The following is a 17,773-nucleotide window of genomic DNA, read 5'->3' on the forward strand; positions in this document are numbered from 1 at the left end:
AGACACAAACATGTTTTTTAACGTTAGTTACGCATTGTATAAATATGTAATACTAGCCACAGTAATACAGGACGAAATAGCACACATATGTCTACAGGTACAAGTAAAAAGTTTACGAATCTTGATTAAGTAAAACAGAGGCATATTGCAAAACAGAATATTTCCACCTTCTACCTGACTTTTACTAAGGGAAACAACACTCAATGAAATGATTCATGATCCCTTTAGATTCAATATTTTCCAGTTTTTCCCCTATGTACACTCACCGGCAATAAAAATGGGACACCTATATCCTGAAATACTCGCTTCCCTGCATGGCGTTGTGTGTTGCCTATCGTTAAGGCGGTGGTAGAAGTTCCCATTGAACATTTGCTATTAATATCCACTTATCGCCGTAAAGTTAGGCAACACACATAACGCCTTGCTGGGAAGCGAGCATTTCAGGATCTGCGTGTCTCATTCTTATTGCGGGTGACTGTACCTGACACAGTGCCACAGAGTTAAGACGCTTTTTGGTCATCGTACTCCGTAAATAGCTCTTGAGGAAATGCAAGCTACAAACTACTTTCAGCCTCGCAAGAATACAGCGTCGAAAGGAAGCGCACTATACCCTGTCTCAGCTAACTGTAGAGCAAGACCGAATATAGCGGCAGAGGAGGAGGGAAATAGAGCGGTGAAAGCGCAACGTTACCAACCGTATGGTCATTACCGTACACGTACATAAATGTCATGGCATGTACGCATGTACGGTCCAGACCATGGTCCGTAAGCTAAATGTACGGCTTGTGAAAGTATGCACTTCCTGTTTTATTCCTAATATTTCACTAAGAAACTCTTAAACCAAGCGCACGGACCTGGAGACAAAGATACGGTCCGCTTGCCATGTGCGTACGGTATTATCGGTTTCAAAAGTTTGCAACGCTGACAGAGCAAAGCAGGGAAATCGGGTAACTCCAATCGTCCATTACGCAATCCCGTTTCTCTCACTGTTCATTGGTGGAGTCGTCTCGCGTCACTTCTTGCGCAGAGACTCGTTCTCGTTCGCCTGGTCTACAGTTAGCTGGTACAAGGTATAGTCTTTCTGCTGTTCTTAAATACGGTGGTTGTCCTAACTACGTATGCAACATGGATACTGGTTGGAACATGGAATATGTATAGCATATCGTTCATACATATTTTCCGAACTTGCTAATGAGGATATTATCATGTTTTTCGTTATTCGCATTTTACCGCAGCAGTGCAATAAATAGTTCAATTTGCATAATTAATGCTCCACCAAATTGTTATCACGTTGGTATTTCCACAAATATTTTTAGTTCTCCGAGATAGAGACAGGATTAGGCCACTTTAATGCCGTTTGCCAACGCGAAACCATGCACCTTGTAGCCCGGTACAAAGGCAACCTTTTAAAATTTGTATAATAGTTATGCAATTGTATATCCCCATCCCAGGCACGCATGTGTTTTACATGTAATAATAATAATGGTAATAATAAAGTTTATAATTAATAAGTGTACAAGATCAATGTGTCTAATAAGCCAAATAAGTTTTGTAGGAATTTGTAAACCAAGTCACTACTTATATTTTTAGATTTAATTTCGTTCTTCTTTTCTCAGTTCTCATTCGTGAGCTCGAAAACATCCACCCACCACAATTCACTGTTATATAATGAACGAAGACAATTAATTTGTATTATCATTCCTTTCTTTTCTCTTTCGAATGAAAGTAATAGCCAAAACATTCCAAATTTTGACGCCTCAGAAGTTCATAAGATGAGGAAACCGATACAAGACGCCGAACCATGGAAGTTAGAAAAAGTAGCTTACAAAGGTACCTGCCTATTTTTCGATGGATGGCTTCAATCAAGAACACAATTCCCATGCTTCTTTCTCTATTCTCGCACATAATCATAATAATATACCTGAAAAAGAAATACTGATGGAGTAAAACGCCCATTTTAGAGCAGAATCCTGCTTTATTTCCCACAGTGTCCTGAAATTTCCATCTCACAAATAATATTTTGTGACAAAAATGAAATCGTGTTGAAAGTTATACATCGGGCAGGGACGTCGTTAAGGGGGGGCACGCGGGGGCACTGGCCCCGGGAAACGTCCACGTGGCCCCGGGAAACTGTTCTGTATTTGCTGGAAATTTTACTTTGATGACAAATATTGCAAAATAATTCTTCAGTAAATTTTGCTTGCAGTTTGAAACACTTCTTCAATTTTCAGTAGCACGAACCCAAGCAAGGCATTTCTTTCTTATTTCCCCTGTTTCTTGCTTGTTGAACACAAACAGATGTATTGGGAGGGGATGCAGTTAATGGTTTTGTGGTCCGCCCCGGTCAGGTAAGTCTGAGACCTATTGAAAATGCACTTTTCCTCTCTGCTACACACCAGATCCAGAATCCCCCAAAACCCGCACTCTCCCTTCATCTGGCCCTGCACTGGCACCATGGGCGCCGAAAGGACGACACAAACAGGAAGATTTAGCTATGGGTGGCTAGAACTTTCTGTGTTAATTATTTTATGGTTGAGAAAAGATATCCCCATGCGTTTCAAATTCCAAGAACAGAATTATATTGCTTATCCCTTTTTCGGCGCGGGAATGAATGACATAACGGTTCTTCTCACATGCACTCAACCCTCCTGCAAATGACCTGCCCTGCAAAGGAGGGGAAATGCCACTTTCTGAAAAATCGAAGAAACATCGAAGCTGTCAATTCATCTGTTGATTTGGTGGACAATTGATATCTGTCAGATAGTTTGAAGTATGATTTGTGGTCCGAGCGGTGGTAAACTTCTGTAAACGTGAGAAGATAGAATCGCGAAGTGTTTGTGATCTCGTTTTCCTACATCGCGAGTGAAATGTCGAATGAGAAGCTGCTAGATTGTCTCCCTCTGGAAACAATGGATCAGGATCGACCAAATATACAACATATTGGCATTCTAAAAGAGAGTCTGACTACCACACAAGATCCTGGGTTCGACTCCCAGGGTGATTGATCTCATGTATAATGAAGAATAAACAACGTTTCAATTAAGGAAGGAAACTAGATATGTAGCAATTGTTTTTACAGCCGTCTGCATGCTCTATAATTATTATGTTACAAAATTTGGATATCTTTATGACTTTCTGTGATTTTTCTTAATTTAGGTTCCACCTGCAAATGCGGAAGCTGCTGCTGCTTAGGTGGTTAGGTTGGCTAAACATACAAATATAATTAATCCCTAGTCATACAGCGAATATTACTTATAATATAATCATGAGTTATGGAGAAGCTAATAACTTATCAAGCATTTTCTGTTTCTATTTGTTGTGCAGTGGTTAACAAGGTGCATTACGATGCCAGGGGTCCTGGGTTCGAATCCCGGACTGGGTATGTGTGTTCTTCATGATGGTACTCTCATCAATTTCACATCACTCATTGTCAACTTCATCTTCACGATTAACCAAAAAGTGTCAGGAAAGAGAACCCGGGACCCCTTGATTACAAGGCGGCGACGATACCACTGCGTCATCGAGGAGGGCGAGCAAAACTTACAATTAATCAGTAAAATTAATATTGAGGGACAAGGCCTGCGAAGAGTTCCTTCATTTGGTTGCGCGTGGTCATCACATCGAGTCCCATTGTTTCGAGAGCAGAATTTGTTTCCATATCGCTTTCAAGTATACTTCCCAAATTGTCCTCACGATGTTGGAACAGCACAGAAATTTTGGAACTTATTACCCAGGGAAGGGGTTCGGGGGCTGCAGTCCTTTCCCGAAATCCTACAAATATCTGATTTGAATAATGTGTAGTAGTAATTAAATTTACTTCATTAACAGGATTAAACATCTTGTATATGGTTAGTTGCAATATACCAAGAAATTCATCTTCAGCACATTTACCCTCCCCCAAACTTTTCGCCTTTAGATGGTGGCTGCCGATAAGGGATAAGTCCCTTCCGAAATCAAATTCTGGCTACCGGCCTGACCACCAGGGATCGAAACTTGAACCTTTCAATTGATTGATTAATTGATCTGGTGTTCTAAGTCCACTTTATGCACAGTAAGGCTAATCGGAAGTGGACCTACAGTTTAAAGTGAGATCCGAACTAGTATGTGCCTCCATCGGGAATCGAACCCGGGACCCCTTGTTGAACCTGCCCAACCAAAGACGAGAGCGTAATCATTTGAGCGTGTGGGAACTTAGTTTTATCCAGTGCCATCATATATTCAGTTATCCACACACAAATAAGATTAATTTTAAGAAATTAGACGTGTGCATAAAATTTCTTATCGTCACCATTCTCCAAGTGATCAATCAGATGCCATAGAAGACTCGGGCCCGCCCTATAGAATCGTGTTTAACGCAGTCGTCTTGAACTAAGAGATACCGGATTCGATTCCGGTATAAACTGTATATATGAGATGCCTAGCTTGAACTCACTACGCACACATTTCACATTTGCACTGTTGTCAATACTTGCAAACCTGCTTCCAGCACTTTATATCTAAAACCACGGAAACGGGTTTTATTTACATCTCAGTTTTCTTCCAGCAAATTTACAAATCTAAAGACTAATAACATTGTTCTTGGAGTATCAACCATTAAGCTAATGAGTTCATTCTGCATTTAGTTTCCCGAATAATGGTTGTGGATTTCGCAAGAGTATATCCGTAGACTGTTGGGGGCTACAGAAGAAAATGATGTTCCTTTCCAATTTATTGATTGATTGAGTTGGTATTTTAAGTCCACAAGGCTAATCGGGACTGGTTCTACAGTATAAAGTGGGATCCGAACCACTATGAGCATCCACCGAGTATCCACAAGCACAAGGCGACGATGCTACCATGCGCCACCGAGGAGGCCCTTGCTCCTTTTCTTTCAAGACTATATATATATGTGTGTGTGTGTGTGTGTGTGTGTGTGTGTGTGTGTGTGTGTATGTATATATATACACACACACACACACATACATAAGGTATGTATACAGTATAGGCCTATATGGTGTATAAATAGTTTGATAGAAAAATCTTACGTTTGCCCCCCCCCCCCCAACTAATCAACCTAGCTACGTCCCTGACATCGGGCCTCTTTAAGGCCCCCCGGTTTCGGCGCCACTGATTGGGGAATATATTTCCTGATAAACGAAAGGGAAGAAGCATTAAGACAATATTGTACTTGAAATGAAGTCTTATGTTCAGTGCAAGAAGTGGAGGAGAGGACGTGCATTTTGCATAAACATCTCCCACCTACTGCACTGCAGTGTTCCCATGCAAACATCCCCCTCCCATACCTAAACTCGACCAAGTATCCCTCCATCACTTCGAGCACTGCTTCTACTACAATATAGACCTAATTCCCTAGCTTCTTTCTAAGCCTTCCGTATCGTGATCGTGACAAAACAAATGTAGTACTTACCTTTGGATTTTTTGTAGTCGTCACAGGTATAGAACGAACACGTAATTGCTTTGAAGTACTTGCCTCAGCTTGTCCTGCCATTATTCTAGTCTAAGTAGGTTTTAACGGAATTTGATCAATATATAGGCCTATATTACATATAAATATGCCTATAGTCTATATCAGAAATCACTCTCCTCTCTTCCTTTCACGAAAATCCACAGAAAACTAATTATAAAGAACTTCCGCACAAAATAGATATATATGCTTCATGCACAAAAACAACGATTAATAATATTTAAGTCAAGGTGGGATTATCGTGGATTTAACTATAACCTGAGAACTATGTTCATTGGTTGCTGCGAAGGCTTGGCTCTGTGCTTTAGTGACGTCATCGGTACCTCGGCGTTTCAAGTTAAGCCTTGCCACCAGATGCCAGGACCACCGATTAAATTGATGTGTAAGTATTTCTTTCGATGATAATTCTCAGGCGTTTCAATTCTGACGACTATATTATCCGAGTGGTATTTGACGGGCAGATGAGCGATGAATTCCCCCTGTGGTTGTTAACTCTTGGTTGGACTTGAAATTTCGGGCTTGGGGTTTGAATAGAGTGATCAAGTTGAATTATGGGCGCTTTTCACCGGATGTTTATATTTCTGTGTTTCCTTGGCGCTGGCGGGGACTGAACTTCCGGTTTTGAAAAGAATAACATTTAATTCAAGGGTGTCTTCGGAAAAGGCGACAATATTTATGTGGCTTTTGGTCTCAACATGAGATAGGGAACAAATAACTGTTCTCAGGTATCTATGCATCGTTTTCAGACAGACCCGATACGGAAAAATCAGTGGATTTAGACAGTAAAACGAAAAGATTGGACCCAAACACGAGGGAGTAGTAGGCTCTGCAGTCGGTACTTAATCACATCAAATGAAGATATTTTACGTGTTTCGAAAATTGTAATTGTCTAACGCACGTGTGTTGACTAAATTTAAAAGTTGGAACTATTTATAATCATAATATAACGCATTTGCCTTTTGGTTGTTGATAAGCGATCTCTCAATGCGCGTCTGTAGGTCAGTCGTCGACCCCTCCTCCCCCCTCCCTAGAAATTCGCATCCTTCATTTCAAGTTGCAAAAAAGCAGAAAGTTTGTTATTTTTATTGTTAACAACAGAAATAAAATGGGAGAGAGGGAGGTGGGGCTGATAAACCTCCGACATGGGCGTACCAAGATCTATTTTTTTAGGGGGCAATGTTTTTTTCTATTTGGAAAGGGAATAACATTTATTTAACTTTCCACGTAAAAAAAATCACAATGAACAGAATGACATTTTTCGCCACTCATTTTCCAGGAGGAGGTAAGTGACTGGCGACTCGTGGAATTTTTGGGGTGTAGGAAGTTATGGTAAACAGACCGAGGAAAGTTTTCGAAAATGCGTTCAATTACACAGTGACATGTATCGTCTGTACCTTGGATTAGCCATTGGATTTGATGTTAGCTGCAGGCCCTCCCTGCCTGGATTAAGAACAGCTTTGCCAATATCAACCTCCTCATAAGAAAAGGTGCTGTTTCAACTCATAAATTACACTAAATGTGATAAAATTATGCTAGGGTTTATTATTATTATACAATTATTATTAATTTATTATCATAATTTTCTGATGACTGTAGTAGTTTTAAGTTCAATTTTATTTTGCTATTTTGGAGTTGTGAACTGCGTTATTGATTATTTATTGTAGTTAAGCAACATTAGGAATTTCGACCATTCAATAAAATGAGTTTAGCATACTGCTTGAAAAAAGTTGAAGAAAATTCCATGACTGGTAACGGCGTCCGTGTGTTTTATTTGTGACCTCCAACTCTACCGATTTCCTTTTATGAAATGTTCCTCCCTTGTTAAATCAGGGAGGATAAAGAAAAGATGAAAACAAGAGGATGGATCAGGGCCTGTAAAAGCTTGTCCCTTACAGTGACGTGCGGTGACGTCGATACTTGGGGTAGCAATCAGTGGCGTGCTCAAGGGGGGGGGGGGGGTTGGTGTGGCTCATAATTTCCCCCATTTAGGGCCCAGTATTCCTAAAAATAGAACATCAATAACAGGAAAAGATTGCAAAATGATGAATGAGTACTAAAAAAAGTACACGTAACCCCCACCCCATTTGAAAATAAAAAAGATTTGATTTGACTACTAAACGAGAGATCCTGGGTTCGAATCTCGGCTTGGCCATGGGCATTCTTTGAGTGTCCCCCTTCATCAATTATATTGTATCATCTTTGCGATTAGCCAAAAGTGGCGGAAAAGCGAAGTAAAATAAACCAAATCAATCAATGATTTGATTTGATTTGATTTTTGTTACTTAGCGTCGCTTTTTTCTCACATTTGGTTAATTGCGAAGATGATACGATAAATTAATGAAGGGACAAACACAAAGAACACCCATGCCCAGGTCGGAGTTCGAACCCGGAACTCCTGGTGAGGTAGCGCGCTGTGATAACCACTCCCCCACGGTTGGTTGATTTGGTGTTTTAAGTACACTTTATGCACAGAATTAAAAGAGGTAACAAAACACACTTTTTGTAGTTTCTTCAATAATATTCATTTGGCTTCTTGAGTTCTGAGATACATTTTTCATTTCAAATTATTTCATTATTCACTGCAGAGTACAACACAGGAACAAGAATGCACGCTCATCACGGGTTTGAATCCCGGCCTGGATTGTTCGAGGTCCCTTCATTAATTTCACCACATCATCCTCATTTTCGCAATAACCAAATGTTGCAGAAAAGCGAAGAAAAATAAACCAAACCAACAACAATATGAATGTGCGTTCTCTTGCCCAAATAAATACATCCGTTGGAGGCCAAGAGATTAGTATAAGTATTAAAAAAAACACAACTAAAACGAGAGCGAGAGAGAGCCTGAGCAAATATTTGTAATCTAATCATTATATATTCCATATTTAATAAAATAAAATAAAATAAAATAAAATAAAAAAGCATAACATTATTGTCTGTACATAACACGTTCCCATTTCATAAATAATAAAACTACATCCCATATTATACATACATATTGTACAACGTGTAAAATGTTGTGTAAATACAGAGATCATAAGTACTGCAGAAAATTTTCCCTCGAGTTCTTTAGATGATTAACAAGGGAATCGAATGGAAACCAATCCCCTATCTGTCCTATAGGAGATAGACTGGGGGACCTGAAAGCACGGGCTTTCAACCATTGCAGCGGGGGGGATGAGACAATGGAGGTAGAGGCAGAAATCTTCCCTTTTCCTTCGGAAACCCGTTTCTACCTGCAACTGCTAAGGCGGAAGAGGAGGAGGCTAGGCCACTTTTGCTTGCGGATCCCACCGCGTGAAAAAGTAAGTGTTGCATATGAACTGTGGCTTTAACAAGACAATAAATATTGTGATTTGAAAATAATTAGAGATGTGAGATTGATTAATCTATCTCTGCTAGACTAGCTACTCCTCAGTGCACGTCACTGGTCCCTTGGTCGGCATACTTCCTTTTGTTTGAAACAAGTCGCTAGAGAAGTAGAAACAAGATCTGGAGATTTTCTTAAAAATAAACATTTCCTCAAAATATCTTCATTAGAATTCAATTTTTTCTGTTTCGCAGGGATGCCCGTTTTGAGATGATGCTGGATTTTCCATTATGTCAAACACAGAGTGCTAGGTGCCAACGAAGTTCAACTTTTGCTAGGTTTAGAACCATTATGCTAGAGTTAGTTGAGGAACCCACGGGACCTTCCTCGGGGACCGTATAACTGGGCAACCCCCCGCCCTCCCTTGCACTGCCCCTCACCCATCTGCCTGTAGGATGACAAGAAAGGTTCCTCAGCGGCAGGCAGGCAAAGACGGTCGGTCGTCTTTGGGCAACAGATCTGCAACGACCGGGTGATAGCCAGCACATTGACTCTTGAGTCGAGTAGCGAACCTTGATTGCGCTCATTCAACATTTAAAAAAGTAGAAAACTGGAAATAAGTATAAATGAAACTGTAGGAAGTTCCTCACTTCCTACATGGAGGAATCGCCTTCTCCCTAGCTGGGATACGCCCATGACTTCCGGCCAGATGACAAAACTACTTTAATAAAATGTTCACCAAATATGCCTCTTTAACAGTTGGGCTGAAAAGTTTGTAGGCTGACTCATAGATGGCGTTACTAGAATTAAATCCATGTGATTTTTACTTAGTACTAACATTCAAAAGATACGTGTATAAATTTCACAGCTGCCGGATAATTAGTTCGTGAGATATAGCATTGTGAGTGAAGCAGCTTTTGTTATTGTGAAAAAATGGATAAAAAAGAATTTCGTGTGTTAATAAAGCATTGCTTTTTGGCGAAAAAAAATACTGTTGAAGCCAAAGCTTGGCTTGATAAACATTAATCGGACTCTGCACCAGGAAAATCAACCGTTGCGAAGTGGTTTGCTAAATTTAAACGAGGCGAAATGAGCATCGAAGACGATGCATGCAGTGGACGCCCCAAAGAGGCCGTTACCGACGAAAACATCAAAAAAGTCCACAAAATAATTTTACATGATCGTAAAGTGAAGTTGATCGTGATAGCTGAGACTTTAAAAATATCAAAGGGACGTGTTGGACATATTGTGCATGAATATTTGAACATGCGAAAGCTGTGTGCAAAATGGGTGCCGCGCGTGCTCACAATCGATCAAAAGCAACAACGTTTTGATGATTCGGAGCAATGTTTAGCGATATTCAACCGTAATAAAATTGCTTCCCCATCCACCATATTCTCCAGATCTGGCCCCCAGTAACTTTTTCCTGTTTGCAGACCTTAAAAGAATGCTCGCTGGAAAGAAATTTAGCACTGTTGAAGAGGTAATCGCCGAAACTGAGGCCTATTTTGAGGCTGAAGAGAAATCGTACTATAAAAATGGCATCAAAAAATTGTATGACCGCTATAATCGTTGTATCGCCCTCGAAGGCAACTATATTGAATAATAAAATCGAATTTTGTCAAAAAAATATTTTTTACTATGTTAACCTACGAACATTTCAGCCCAACTGTTATGTAATATTTTGTGAAAAAAATATTTTCATCCCATCTGCCTCACTCAATGTTCATTCACTTTGCTTTACACACAATAGGAACTTCGAGAATTAAAACAAAAATGTCAACAAAGCAACCAACCGGTGCTCAAGGCAGATGGAAACTTAGGGGGGATTAGGGGGGATTCTATCAACCAGATAAGAAACTTGTCAAAAAAAAAAAAAAAAACATCCCTCCAGCTGGGAAAATTTGCAAAAGCAAGAATTTCGACTTCAAGCGCTGCAACCAATCTTGTACATGTGTCAGAAACCACTTAATTCAAGAAATGTGTCTGATAAAACTAGAATTGATGATTGTTCAACCATCATCTTGTCAGACTTGCAGCACAGAAAAGCTCCACGAGTTACTGTTCACGTATGCCTACAAATTTCATTCCAAATTGAAGATTTGTACTACTGCTATGAACAATGTTTCCAACTTAAATAAATTAACCTTTAGGACAGCAGGAACATACAGATGTTCATTTTCTATGTTCTTCGACTAACAATTGATTTACTGATGTAACATGAGCCCTCTCCCCTAAAAAAATTAAAAGACATTTAGATTTCAGTTTTCTTTTCAAAATGAACACCCACTCACACATACATACAAATACAAGGTTCGTGGGAACTTTCTATGATAAAGATATACAAAAGCTTGTACATTTATAACATGCATCAGCAGAATCTGGACAAAGTTTAAATCTCCACTAAATTTGACATCAGAAGTACTTAGTTGTTGATGCGTCGATAGACCAGATGTGTGTGTAAGATATGCAAGAAAGTCAATATGGCTGCCTTGGTGAGGTCAAATGCAGAATACAATCACAGAGCGGCAATTATGGAAGGTCTTCGAGCTGGAAAGCCACAGACTGAAATCATCAAGTTTTTCGGATAACTGAGATCACAAACAAGTATGAGGCCTCCGAGAAGACCAAGAAGGCTTTTGCTATCCAGTGAGAAAAAATCATTCGATGGAGAAAACAGCAACACCCCAGCAGTTGCCCAAAGAGCCCAAGAGTTCATTTTGGAAGACCCATGGACATCACTTAGGAAACTGACGACCAACATGGGGTTGAGTGGGGTGGGGCCATCATGACATCTGGGATACCATACATCTTCCAGCAGGATGACACACAAGCTCTCACGATCTATTTAGTACAAAAATGGTTCTCTGATAATGTGGACTTGTCTTGGTCCAAAGAATTCTGGCCTCCAAATTGTCCAGATCTAAATCCTATGGATAATTACGTTTGGAGGATTATTGAAAGGGTTACTAACAAGTTTAGGCACCTCAAGGTAGCATCTCTTCAGGTTGCATTTATGTGCAGGCTGTGTAGGCTGCAGCCTATGGGCCTGCACCACAAAAAAAATCGACTTAGACAATCAATTGGGAAATGAACTGATTCAGTTCAAGGCTTTTTACCACGAGTTTCAAAAAGATGATGAGCAAACTGAAAAGTCATTAGTCAGGAGAGGTGGATATATCAACTCCTCCTAGAAACGTCAGATTCTTTTCCTAATATTGAGGTTTTTTTCCAAGAAAGTACGTCACTTATGGTCACAAACAGCAGTAGAGAAAAGTCATTTTCAAAATTGAAGTTGATGAAAAACAGGCTTCGAACCACCTTGTTAGAAGACAGGCTCAACGTTTTGGCTTTGCTCAGCATTGAAAGTGATATTTTAAGACACTAAGTTATGAAGATATTATAAGTAGCTTTACTAGTATGAAGTGTACATTATTTTGAAACTTTCATTTTTAGTCTGATTGTTTGGGGAAGTACTGTATCTGAATTAAATATAAGTAAAATTTGCTTGTTTGTTACAATCCTCTTTTATCTTGCATTTGCCTAACATGTTTACTTAAAATTACAATATGTTATTTTTAAAATAAAAATATTATTTTAAAAAAAATTGCCTAACATGTTTACTTAAAATTACAATGTTATTTTTAAAATTAAAATGTTATTTTCAATTGAAATATTTTTTCAAAAAAATTCCCCCCGGTAGGGCCCCTACCACAGGTTAGGCCTAGGGGTCTACAGATGATAAATTCGGCCCTGCCGCTATTGAGGACCAATTCGAGGATTTGGACAAAGAGCAGTGATAGAGGGTATGCTTGAGCTTTAGGCAGAGAATCGAGACAGTGATCAGTGCAAAAGGGGGTGACATTGAATAACAGGACTCGGGAAGGATCACTTCAGGGACATATAAAAGCATGTTTGGAACTTTAAGTTTTCGAAGAATAAACATTTGCTATTATTCACCGCTTCTTTTGCCTGGATTTTGCACATAATGGTGCACAGTTGAGTAGATAGACAATTTCATTAGATCGATGTACATTTACAAGATTACGAAGGCAATGGAGCTTACAATTGAATACTTACCTGTGAATATATAGAATTAGGAAGATGCGCTGAAAGCACTCTTTGGCTGCTTTGCAAAATTTCCACTCCTCAAACATGAAAAACTAAATATGCTGACCAAGGCAGTAATTTATTTTATTAAAAAACATAAACTAACGTAACGTTTCAACCTTCTAGCAAGGTCTTCTTCTGACTCTGTATCAAGTACAAAAGTAACCAGATACAGCAAGAAGGGTAATATATATACACAAACATTACTCCCTCCAGACTATTTAGAAAGTTGTTTGGAACTTTCTAGCAGATGACTTTCACTTTCCAACTTTACTTTCACCTAAAAGGCTAAACACTTCCATATAGAATGTGGTTGGACTTTTTAATCTCACGCTCTTTTCCCTTCATTTTTCTTCCTTCTCCTCTCCTCTTTTTCTCTTGTCCTTTCCACTCTTTCCAACATCTTCTTCCATTCTTTGTTTAACTTCAGTCCCCCATTCCAGTTCATTGTGTCTTCTTCGCCTTTCTTCTCTATTTCCTTGGCTTCCTTCCATTTTCTCACTAGCATTCTCTTCTCCCTTCCTATCTGCTTAGCCTCATCCCACTCTATGTCATGTCCTGTTTCTCTCGTGTGTTTAAATATTGCATTTCTCTCTCTCTTAAGTCGTACATCATCCCTATGTTGTTTCAACCTGTCTTTCAGCCTTTTTTTCGTTTCTCCTATGTACACACTCTGACATTCTTTACATTTTACTTCGTAGATAATCCCTTCTTCTTCCTCTTCTCTGTTTTCCTTTTTCTTGTTAGCATTCCTCGCTATTCCTAAGATGCTTCTTCCTCCCTTTCTGTAAGTTTTAATTCCTGCTTTCCTAAGCACTTTGCATATCTTTTCTGTGGTCTTCCCCATACTCCTTATTCCAAACCTTCTCTCCTCTTTTTCTTTCTCTTCCAATTCTCCCCTGCCCGTTTTCTTACTTCTTCTGTTTATGTCCAGTCTATCCTGCTTCTCATAGCCATTCTTTTCCAGCTGTTTCCATAGGTTATTTATTTTGCCTTCTTTTTCACATTCTTTCATGCATATTTTCTTGATTCTGTCCTCCATATTCTTTATAAAATTTATTTTTGTCACCTCACTTACATCACTTCTTTTGTGGCAGAATACCCCTGCTGCACACTTCTTCTGATGCCAAGCGGTTTCAATTTCTTGTCCTCTTTTCCTTTTCATCAATATATCTAGATAGCTTAACTTGTCTTCTTCTTCTATTTCAAGTTCCAATAATATCCCTCTTTCTTCATCTTGAATTTCTTTGGCAAAAATGTCAAGCTGCCTCTTCGTTCCCTTCCATATGCCAAAACAGTCGTCCACATATCTGCAAAACAGAATCATTTTGTCACCTCCCTTTTCTATCACTTTCTTTTCCCATTCATTCATAACCAATTCAGCCAATGCTGGGCTTAGACTGGAACCTATATTTAGTCCTTCACTCATGAACATTATTTTATCTCCCATTATACTGTAACCGTTATTCCAAATGGTTTCCAGCGCCTTCACTACCCTTTCACTATCCCATTCTCCTATAATTTCTTGTCCCATTCTCTTTTTAATAATGTCCAAAACGTGTCCCCTCTTGATGCTCGGGAACATACTTTTCACGTCTAAGCTAAACATTGTCGTCTTCATCTCATTTAACTTAAGTCCTTTTATGAGGTCTACTACTTGTTCACTGTTCTTAACTGCTCTGCTTTCTTGCTGTGTTACTAACACGTCAATAACTTTCTTTAATTTCTTTTCTAAGGGTTCCAAAATATTGTTTCTGCAGTTCATTACTGGTCTTAACTTTATCTCCTCTTTGTGTATCTTTGGAAAGCCTTTCAAACTTGGTAGTCTTCCTGTCTCCTTTATGCATTTCTTGAATCCACTCCTCCTACAGTCTTTAATGATTCTTTCTTTTATAGTTTGTTCTTCACCTGTTCCACAAATCTCCTCATATCCATTTTCTTTTAGGTCTTCAAACTTCCTCTCGTACCATTCTTTTTCCATCACCACAATTGCTCCACCTTTATCTGCCTGCTCTATCACCACATCATTTCTTGTTTTGATTTTCTTCATCCCTTCCCTTTCTTTTTGACTCAAATTATCTACTTTTCCTTGTTTTCCCATTTCTTTCTTCAGTATGGCTGCTGTTCTTCTTCTAATCTTGTCTCTTTCTGGTTCTTCTTTTATATGGAGCACTGCTTCTTCAATGTCATATATAACTTCCTCATAATCTACATTTCTTTCTTTAACTTTAAAACCTCTGCCTAGTTTTAAAAAAGCTTCCTCTTCTTTTGTTAGATCTACATTCCCTATTACCACAACTCTTCTTCTGGTATCCTCTTCTTCTTCCTCTTCTCCTCTTTCTTCTTTCCATCCTAGTCCCTCTCCTTTCTTCTTCAATTTTATTTTCATTTTCTCTCTAAATTTCTCCTGCCAGATTTTCATTTCATGAAATGTATATTCTCTCGTAAAAATGGTGAGACCATCTTCAATAGCTTTTTCAATTCTTGTCAGGTTCTCCTTTATTATTTTTATCTCCTTTCTTCTTGCCCTTATTTCATTCCATATCAGTTCTTTTTCCATTTTCTGAACCAATATCCTCCATCTCCTGGTGTTGCAAACCACTCCCTTCTTACTTATTTTTAATCCTTTAGGCGCTGTGCCTCTCTCCAAACATTTTCTCAGAAACTTCTCTTGTTCGTCTTTGTGTATTTCTTTCCTCTTCAAGTCTTTCCAGTTGTTAATTTTCCTCATCAGCCTTGGAAAATGTCCAATTATAACTCCATTAAGCCTTGTTTCCATGATTATGAAAAACTAAATATGCTGACCAAGGCAGTAATTTATTTTATTAAAAAACATAAACTAACGTAACGTTTCAACCTTCTAGCAAGGTCTTCTTCTGACTCTGTATCAAGTACAAAAGTAACCAGATACAGCAAGAAGGGTAATATATATACACAAACATTACTCCCTCCAGACTATTTAGAAAGTTGTTTGGAACTTTCTAGCAGATGACTTTCACTTTCCAACTTTACTTTCACCTAAAAGGCTAAACACTTCCATATAGAATGTGGTTGGACTTTTTAATCTCACGCTCTTTTCCCTTCATTTTTCTTCCTTCTCCTCTCCTCTTTTTCTCTTGTCCTTTCCACTCTTTCCAACATCTTCTTCCATTCTTTGTTTAACTTCAGTCCCCCATTCCAGTTCATTGTGTCTTCTTCGCCTTTCTTCTCTATTTCCTTGGCTTCCTTCCATTTTCTCACTAGCATTCTCTTCTCCCTTCCTATCTGCTTAGCCTCATCCCACTCTATGTCATGTCCTGTTTCTCTCGTGTGTTTAAATATTGCATTTCTCTCTCTCTTAAGTCGTACATCATCCCTATGTTGTTTCAACCTGTCTTTCAGCCTTTTTTTCGTTTCTCCTATGTACACACTCTGACATTCTTTACATTTTACTTCGTAGATAATCCCTTCTTCTTCCTCTTCTCTGTTTTCCTTTTTCTTGTTAGCATTCCTCGCTATTCCTAAGATGAAGAAAGAGGGATATTATTGGAACTTGAAATAGAAGAAGAAGACAAGTTAAGCTATCTAGATATATTGATGAAAAGGAAAAGAGGACAAGAAATTGAAACCGCTTGGCATCAGAAGAAGTGTGCAGCAGGGTATTCTGCCACAAAAGAAGTGATGTAAGTGAGGTGACAAAAATAAATTTTATAAAGAATATGGAGGACAGAATCAAGAAAATATGCATGAAAGAATGTGAAAAAGAAGCAAAATAAATAACCTATGGAAACAGCTGGAAAAGAATGGCTATGAGAAGCAGGATAGACTGGACATAAACAGAAGAAGTAAGAAAACGGGCAGGGGAGAATTGGAAGAGAAAGAAAAAGAGGAGAGAAGGTTTGGAATAAGGAGTATGGGGAAGACCACAGAAAAGATATGCAAAGTGCTTAGGAAAGCAGGAATTAAAACTTACAGAAAGGGAGGAAGAAGCATCTTAGGAATAGCGAGGAATGCTAACAAGAAAAAGGAAAACAGAGAAGAGGAAGAAGAAGGGATTATCTACGAAGTAAAATGTAAAGAATGTCAGAGTGTGTACATAGGAGAAACGAAAAAAAAGGCTGAAAGACAGGTTGAAACAACATAGGGATGATGTACGACTTAAGAGAGAGAGAAATGCAATATTTAAACACACGAGAGAAACAGGACATGACATAGAGTGGGATGAGGCTAAGCAGATAGGAAGGGAGAAGAGAATGCTAGTGAGAAAATGGAAGGAAGCCAAGGAAATAGAGAAGAAAGGCGAAGAAGACACAATGAACTGGAATGGGGGACTGAAGTTAAACAAAGAATGGAAGAAGATGTTGGAAAGAGTGGAAAGGACAAGAGAAAAAGAGGAGAGGAGAAGGAAGAAAAATGAAGGGAAAAGAGCGTGAGATTAAAAAGTCCAACCACATTCTATATGGAAGTGTTTAGCCTTTTAGGTGAAAGTAAAGTTGGAAAGTGAAAGTCATCTGCTAGAAAGTTCCAAACAACTTTCTAAATAGTCTGGAGGGAGTAATGTTTGTGTATATATATTACCCTTCTTGCTGTATCTGGTTACTTTTGTACTTGATACAGAGTCAGAAGAAGACCTTGCTAGAAGGTTGAAACGTTACGTTAGTTTATGTTTTTTAATAAAATAAATTACTGCCTTGGTCAGCATATTTAGTTTTTCATAATCATGGAAACAAGGCTTAATGGAGTTATAATCCTCAAACATTATTAACCCTCAGAAGCCGGCCTGTTTTCCATATTAACCTCAATGGCGATGCTATTTTCAGAGTGAAATTTGAAATTATGTACTACTCTAAATAACTCTACATATCAGAAACTAATGATAGTAAAGTCAAAACCTCATTTAGTTTAGTATA

The 17,773-nt window shown here is 38.7% G+C and overlaps 1 protein-coding gene across 1 annotated transcript in view; it reads right to left on the reverse strand.

Moving 5' to 3' along the window:
- Hex-A (Hexokinase A) overlaps positions 1-5,646 on the reverse strand; it is a 142,733-nt gene extending 137,087 nt beyond the window's left edge. The window contains exon 1 of the mRNA XM_083143044.1: positions 5,408-5,646. Within this exon, the coding sequence (XP_082999170.1) occupies positions 5,408-5,488 (81 nt within the window). The 5' untranslated portion in view covers positions 5,489-5,646. The remainder of the gene's footprint in view (positions 1-5,407) is intronic.
- Between the last annotated feature and the right edge of the window lie 12,127 nt (positions 5,647-17,773).

This window comes from Lepisma saccharinum, chromosome 21 (assembly GCF_977018435.1).
Source record: "Lepisma saccharinum chromosome 21, izLepSacc3.1, whole genome shotgun sequence".
Taxonomy (NCBI): Eukaryota; Metazoa; Arthropoda; class Insecta; order Zygentoma; family Lepismatidae; genus Lepisma; species Lepisma saccharinum.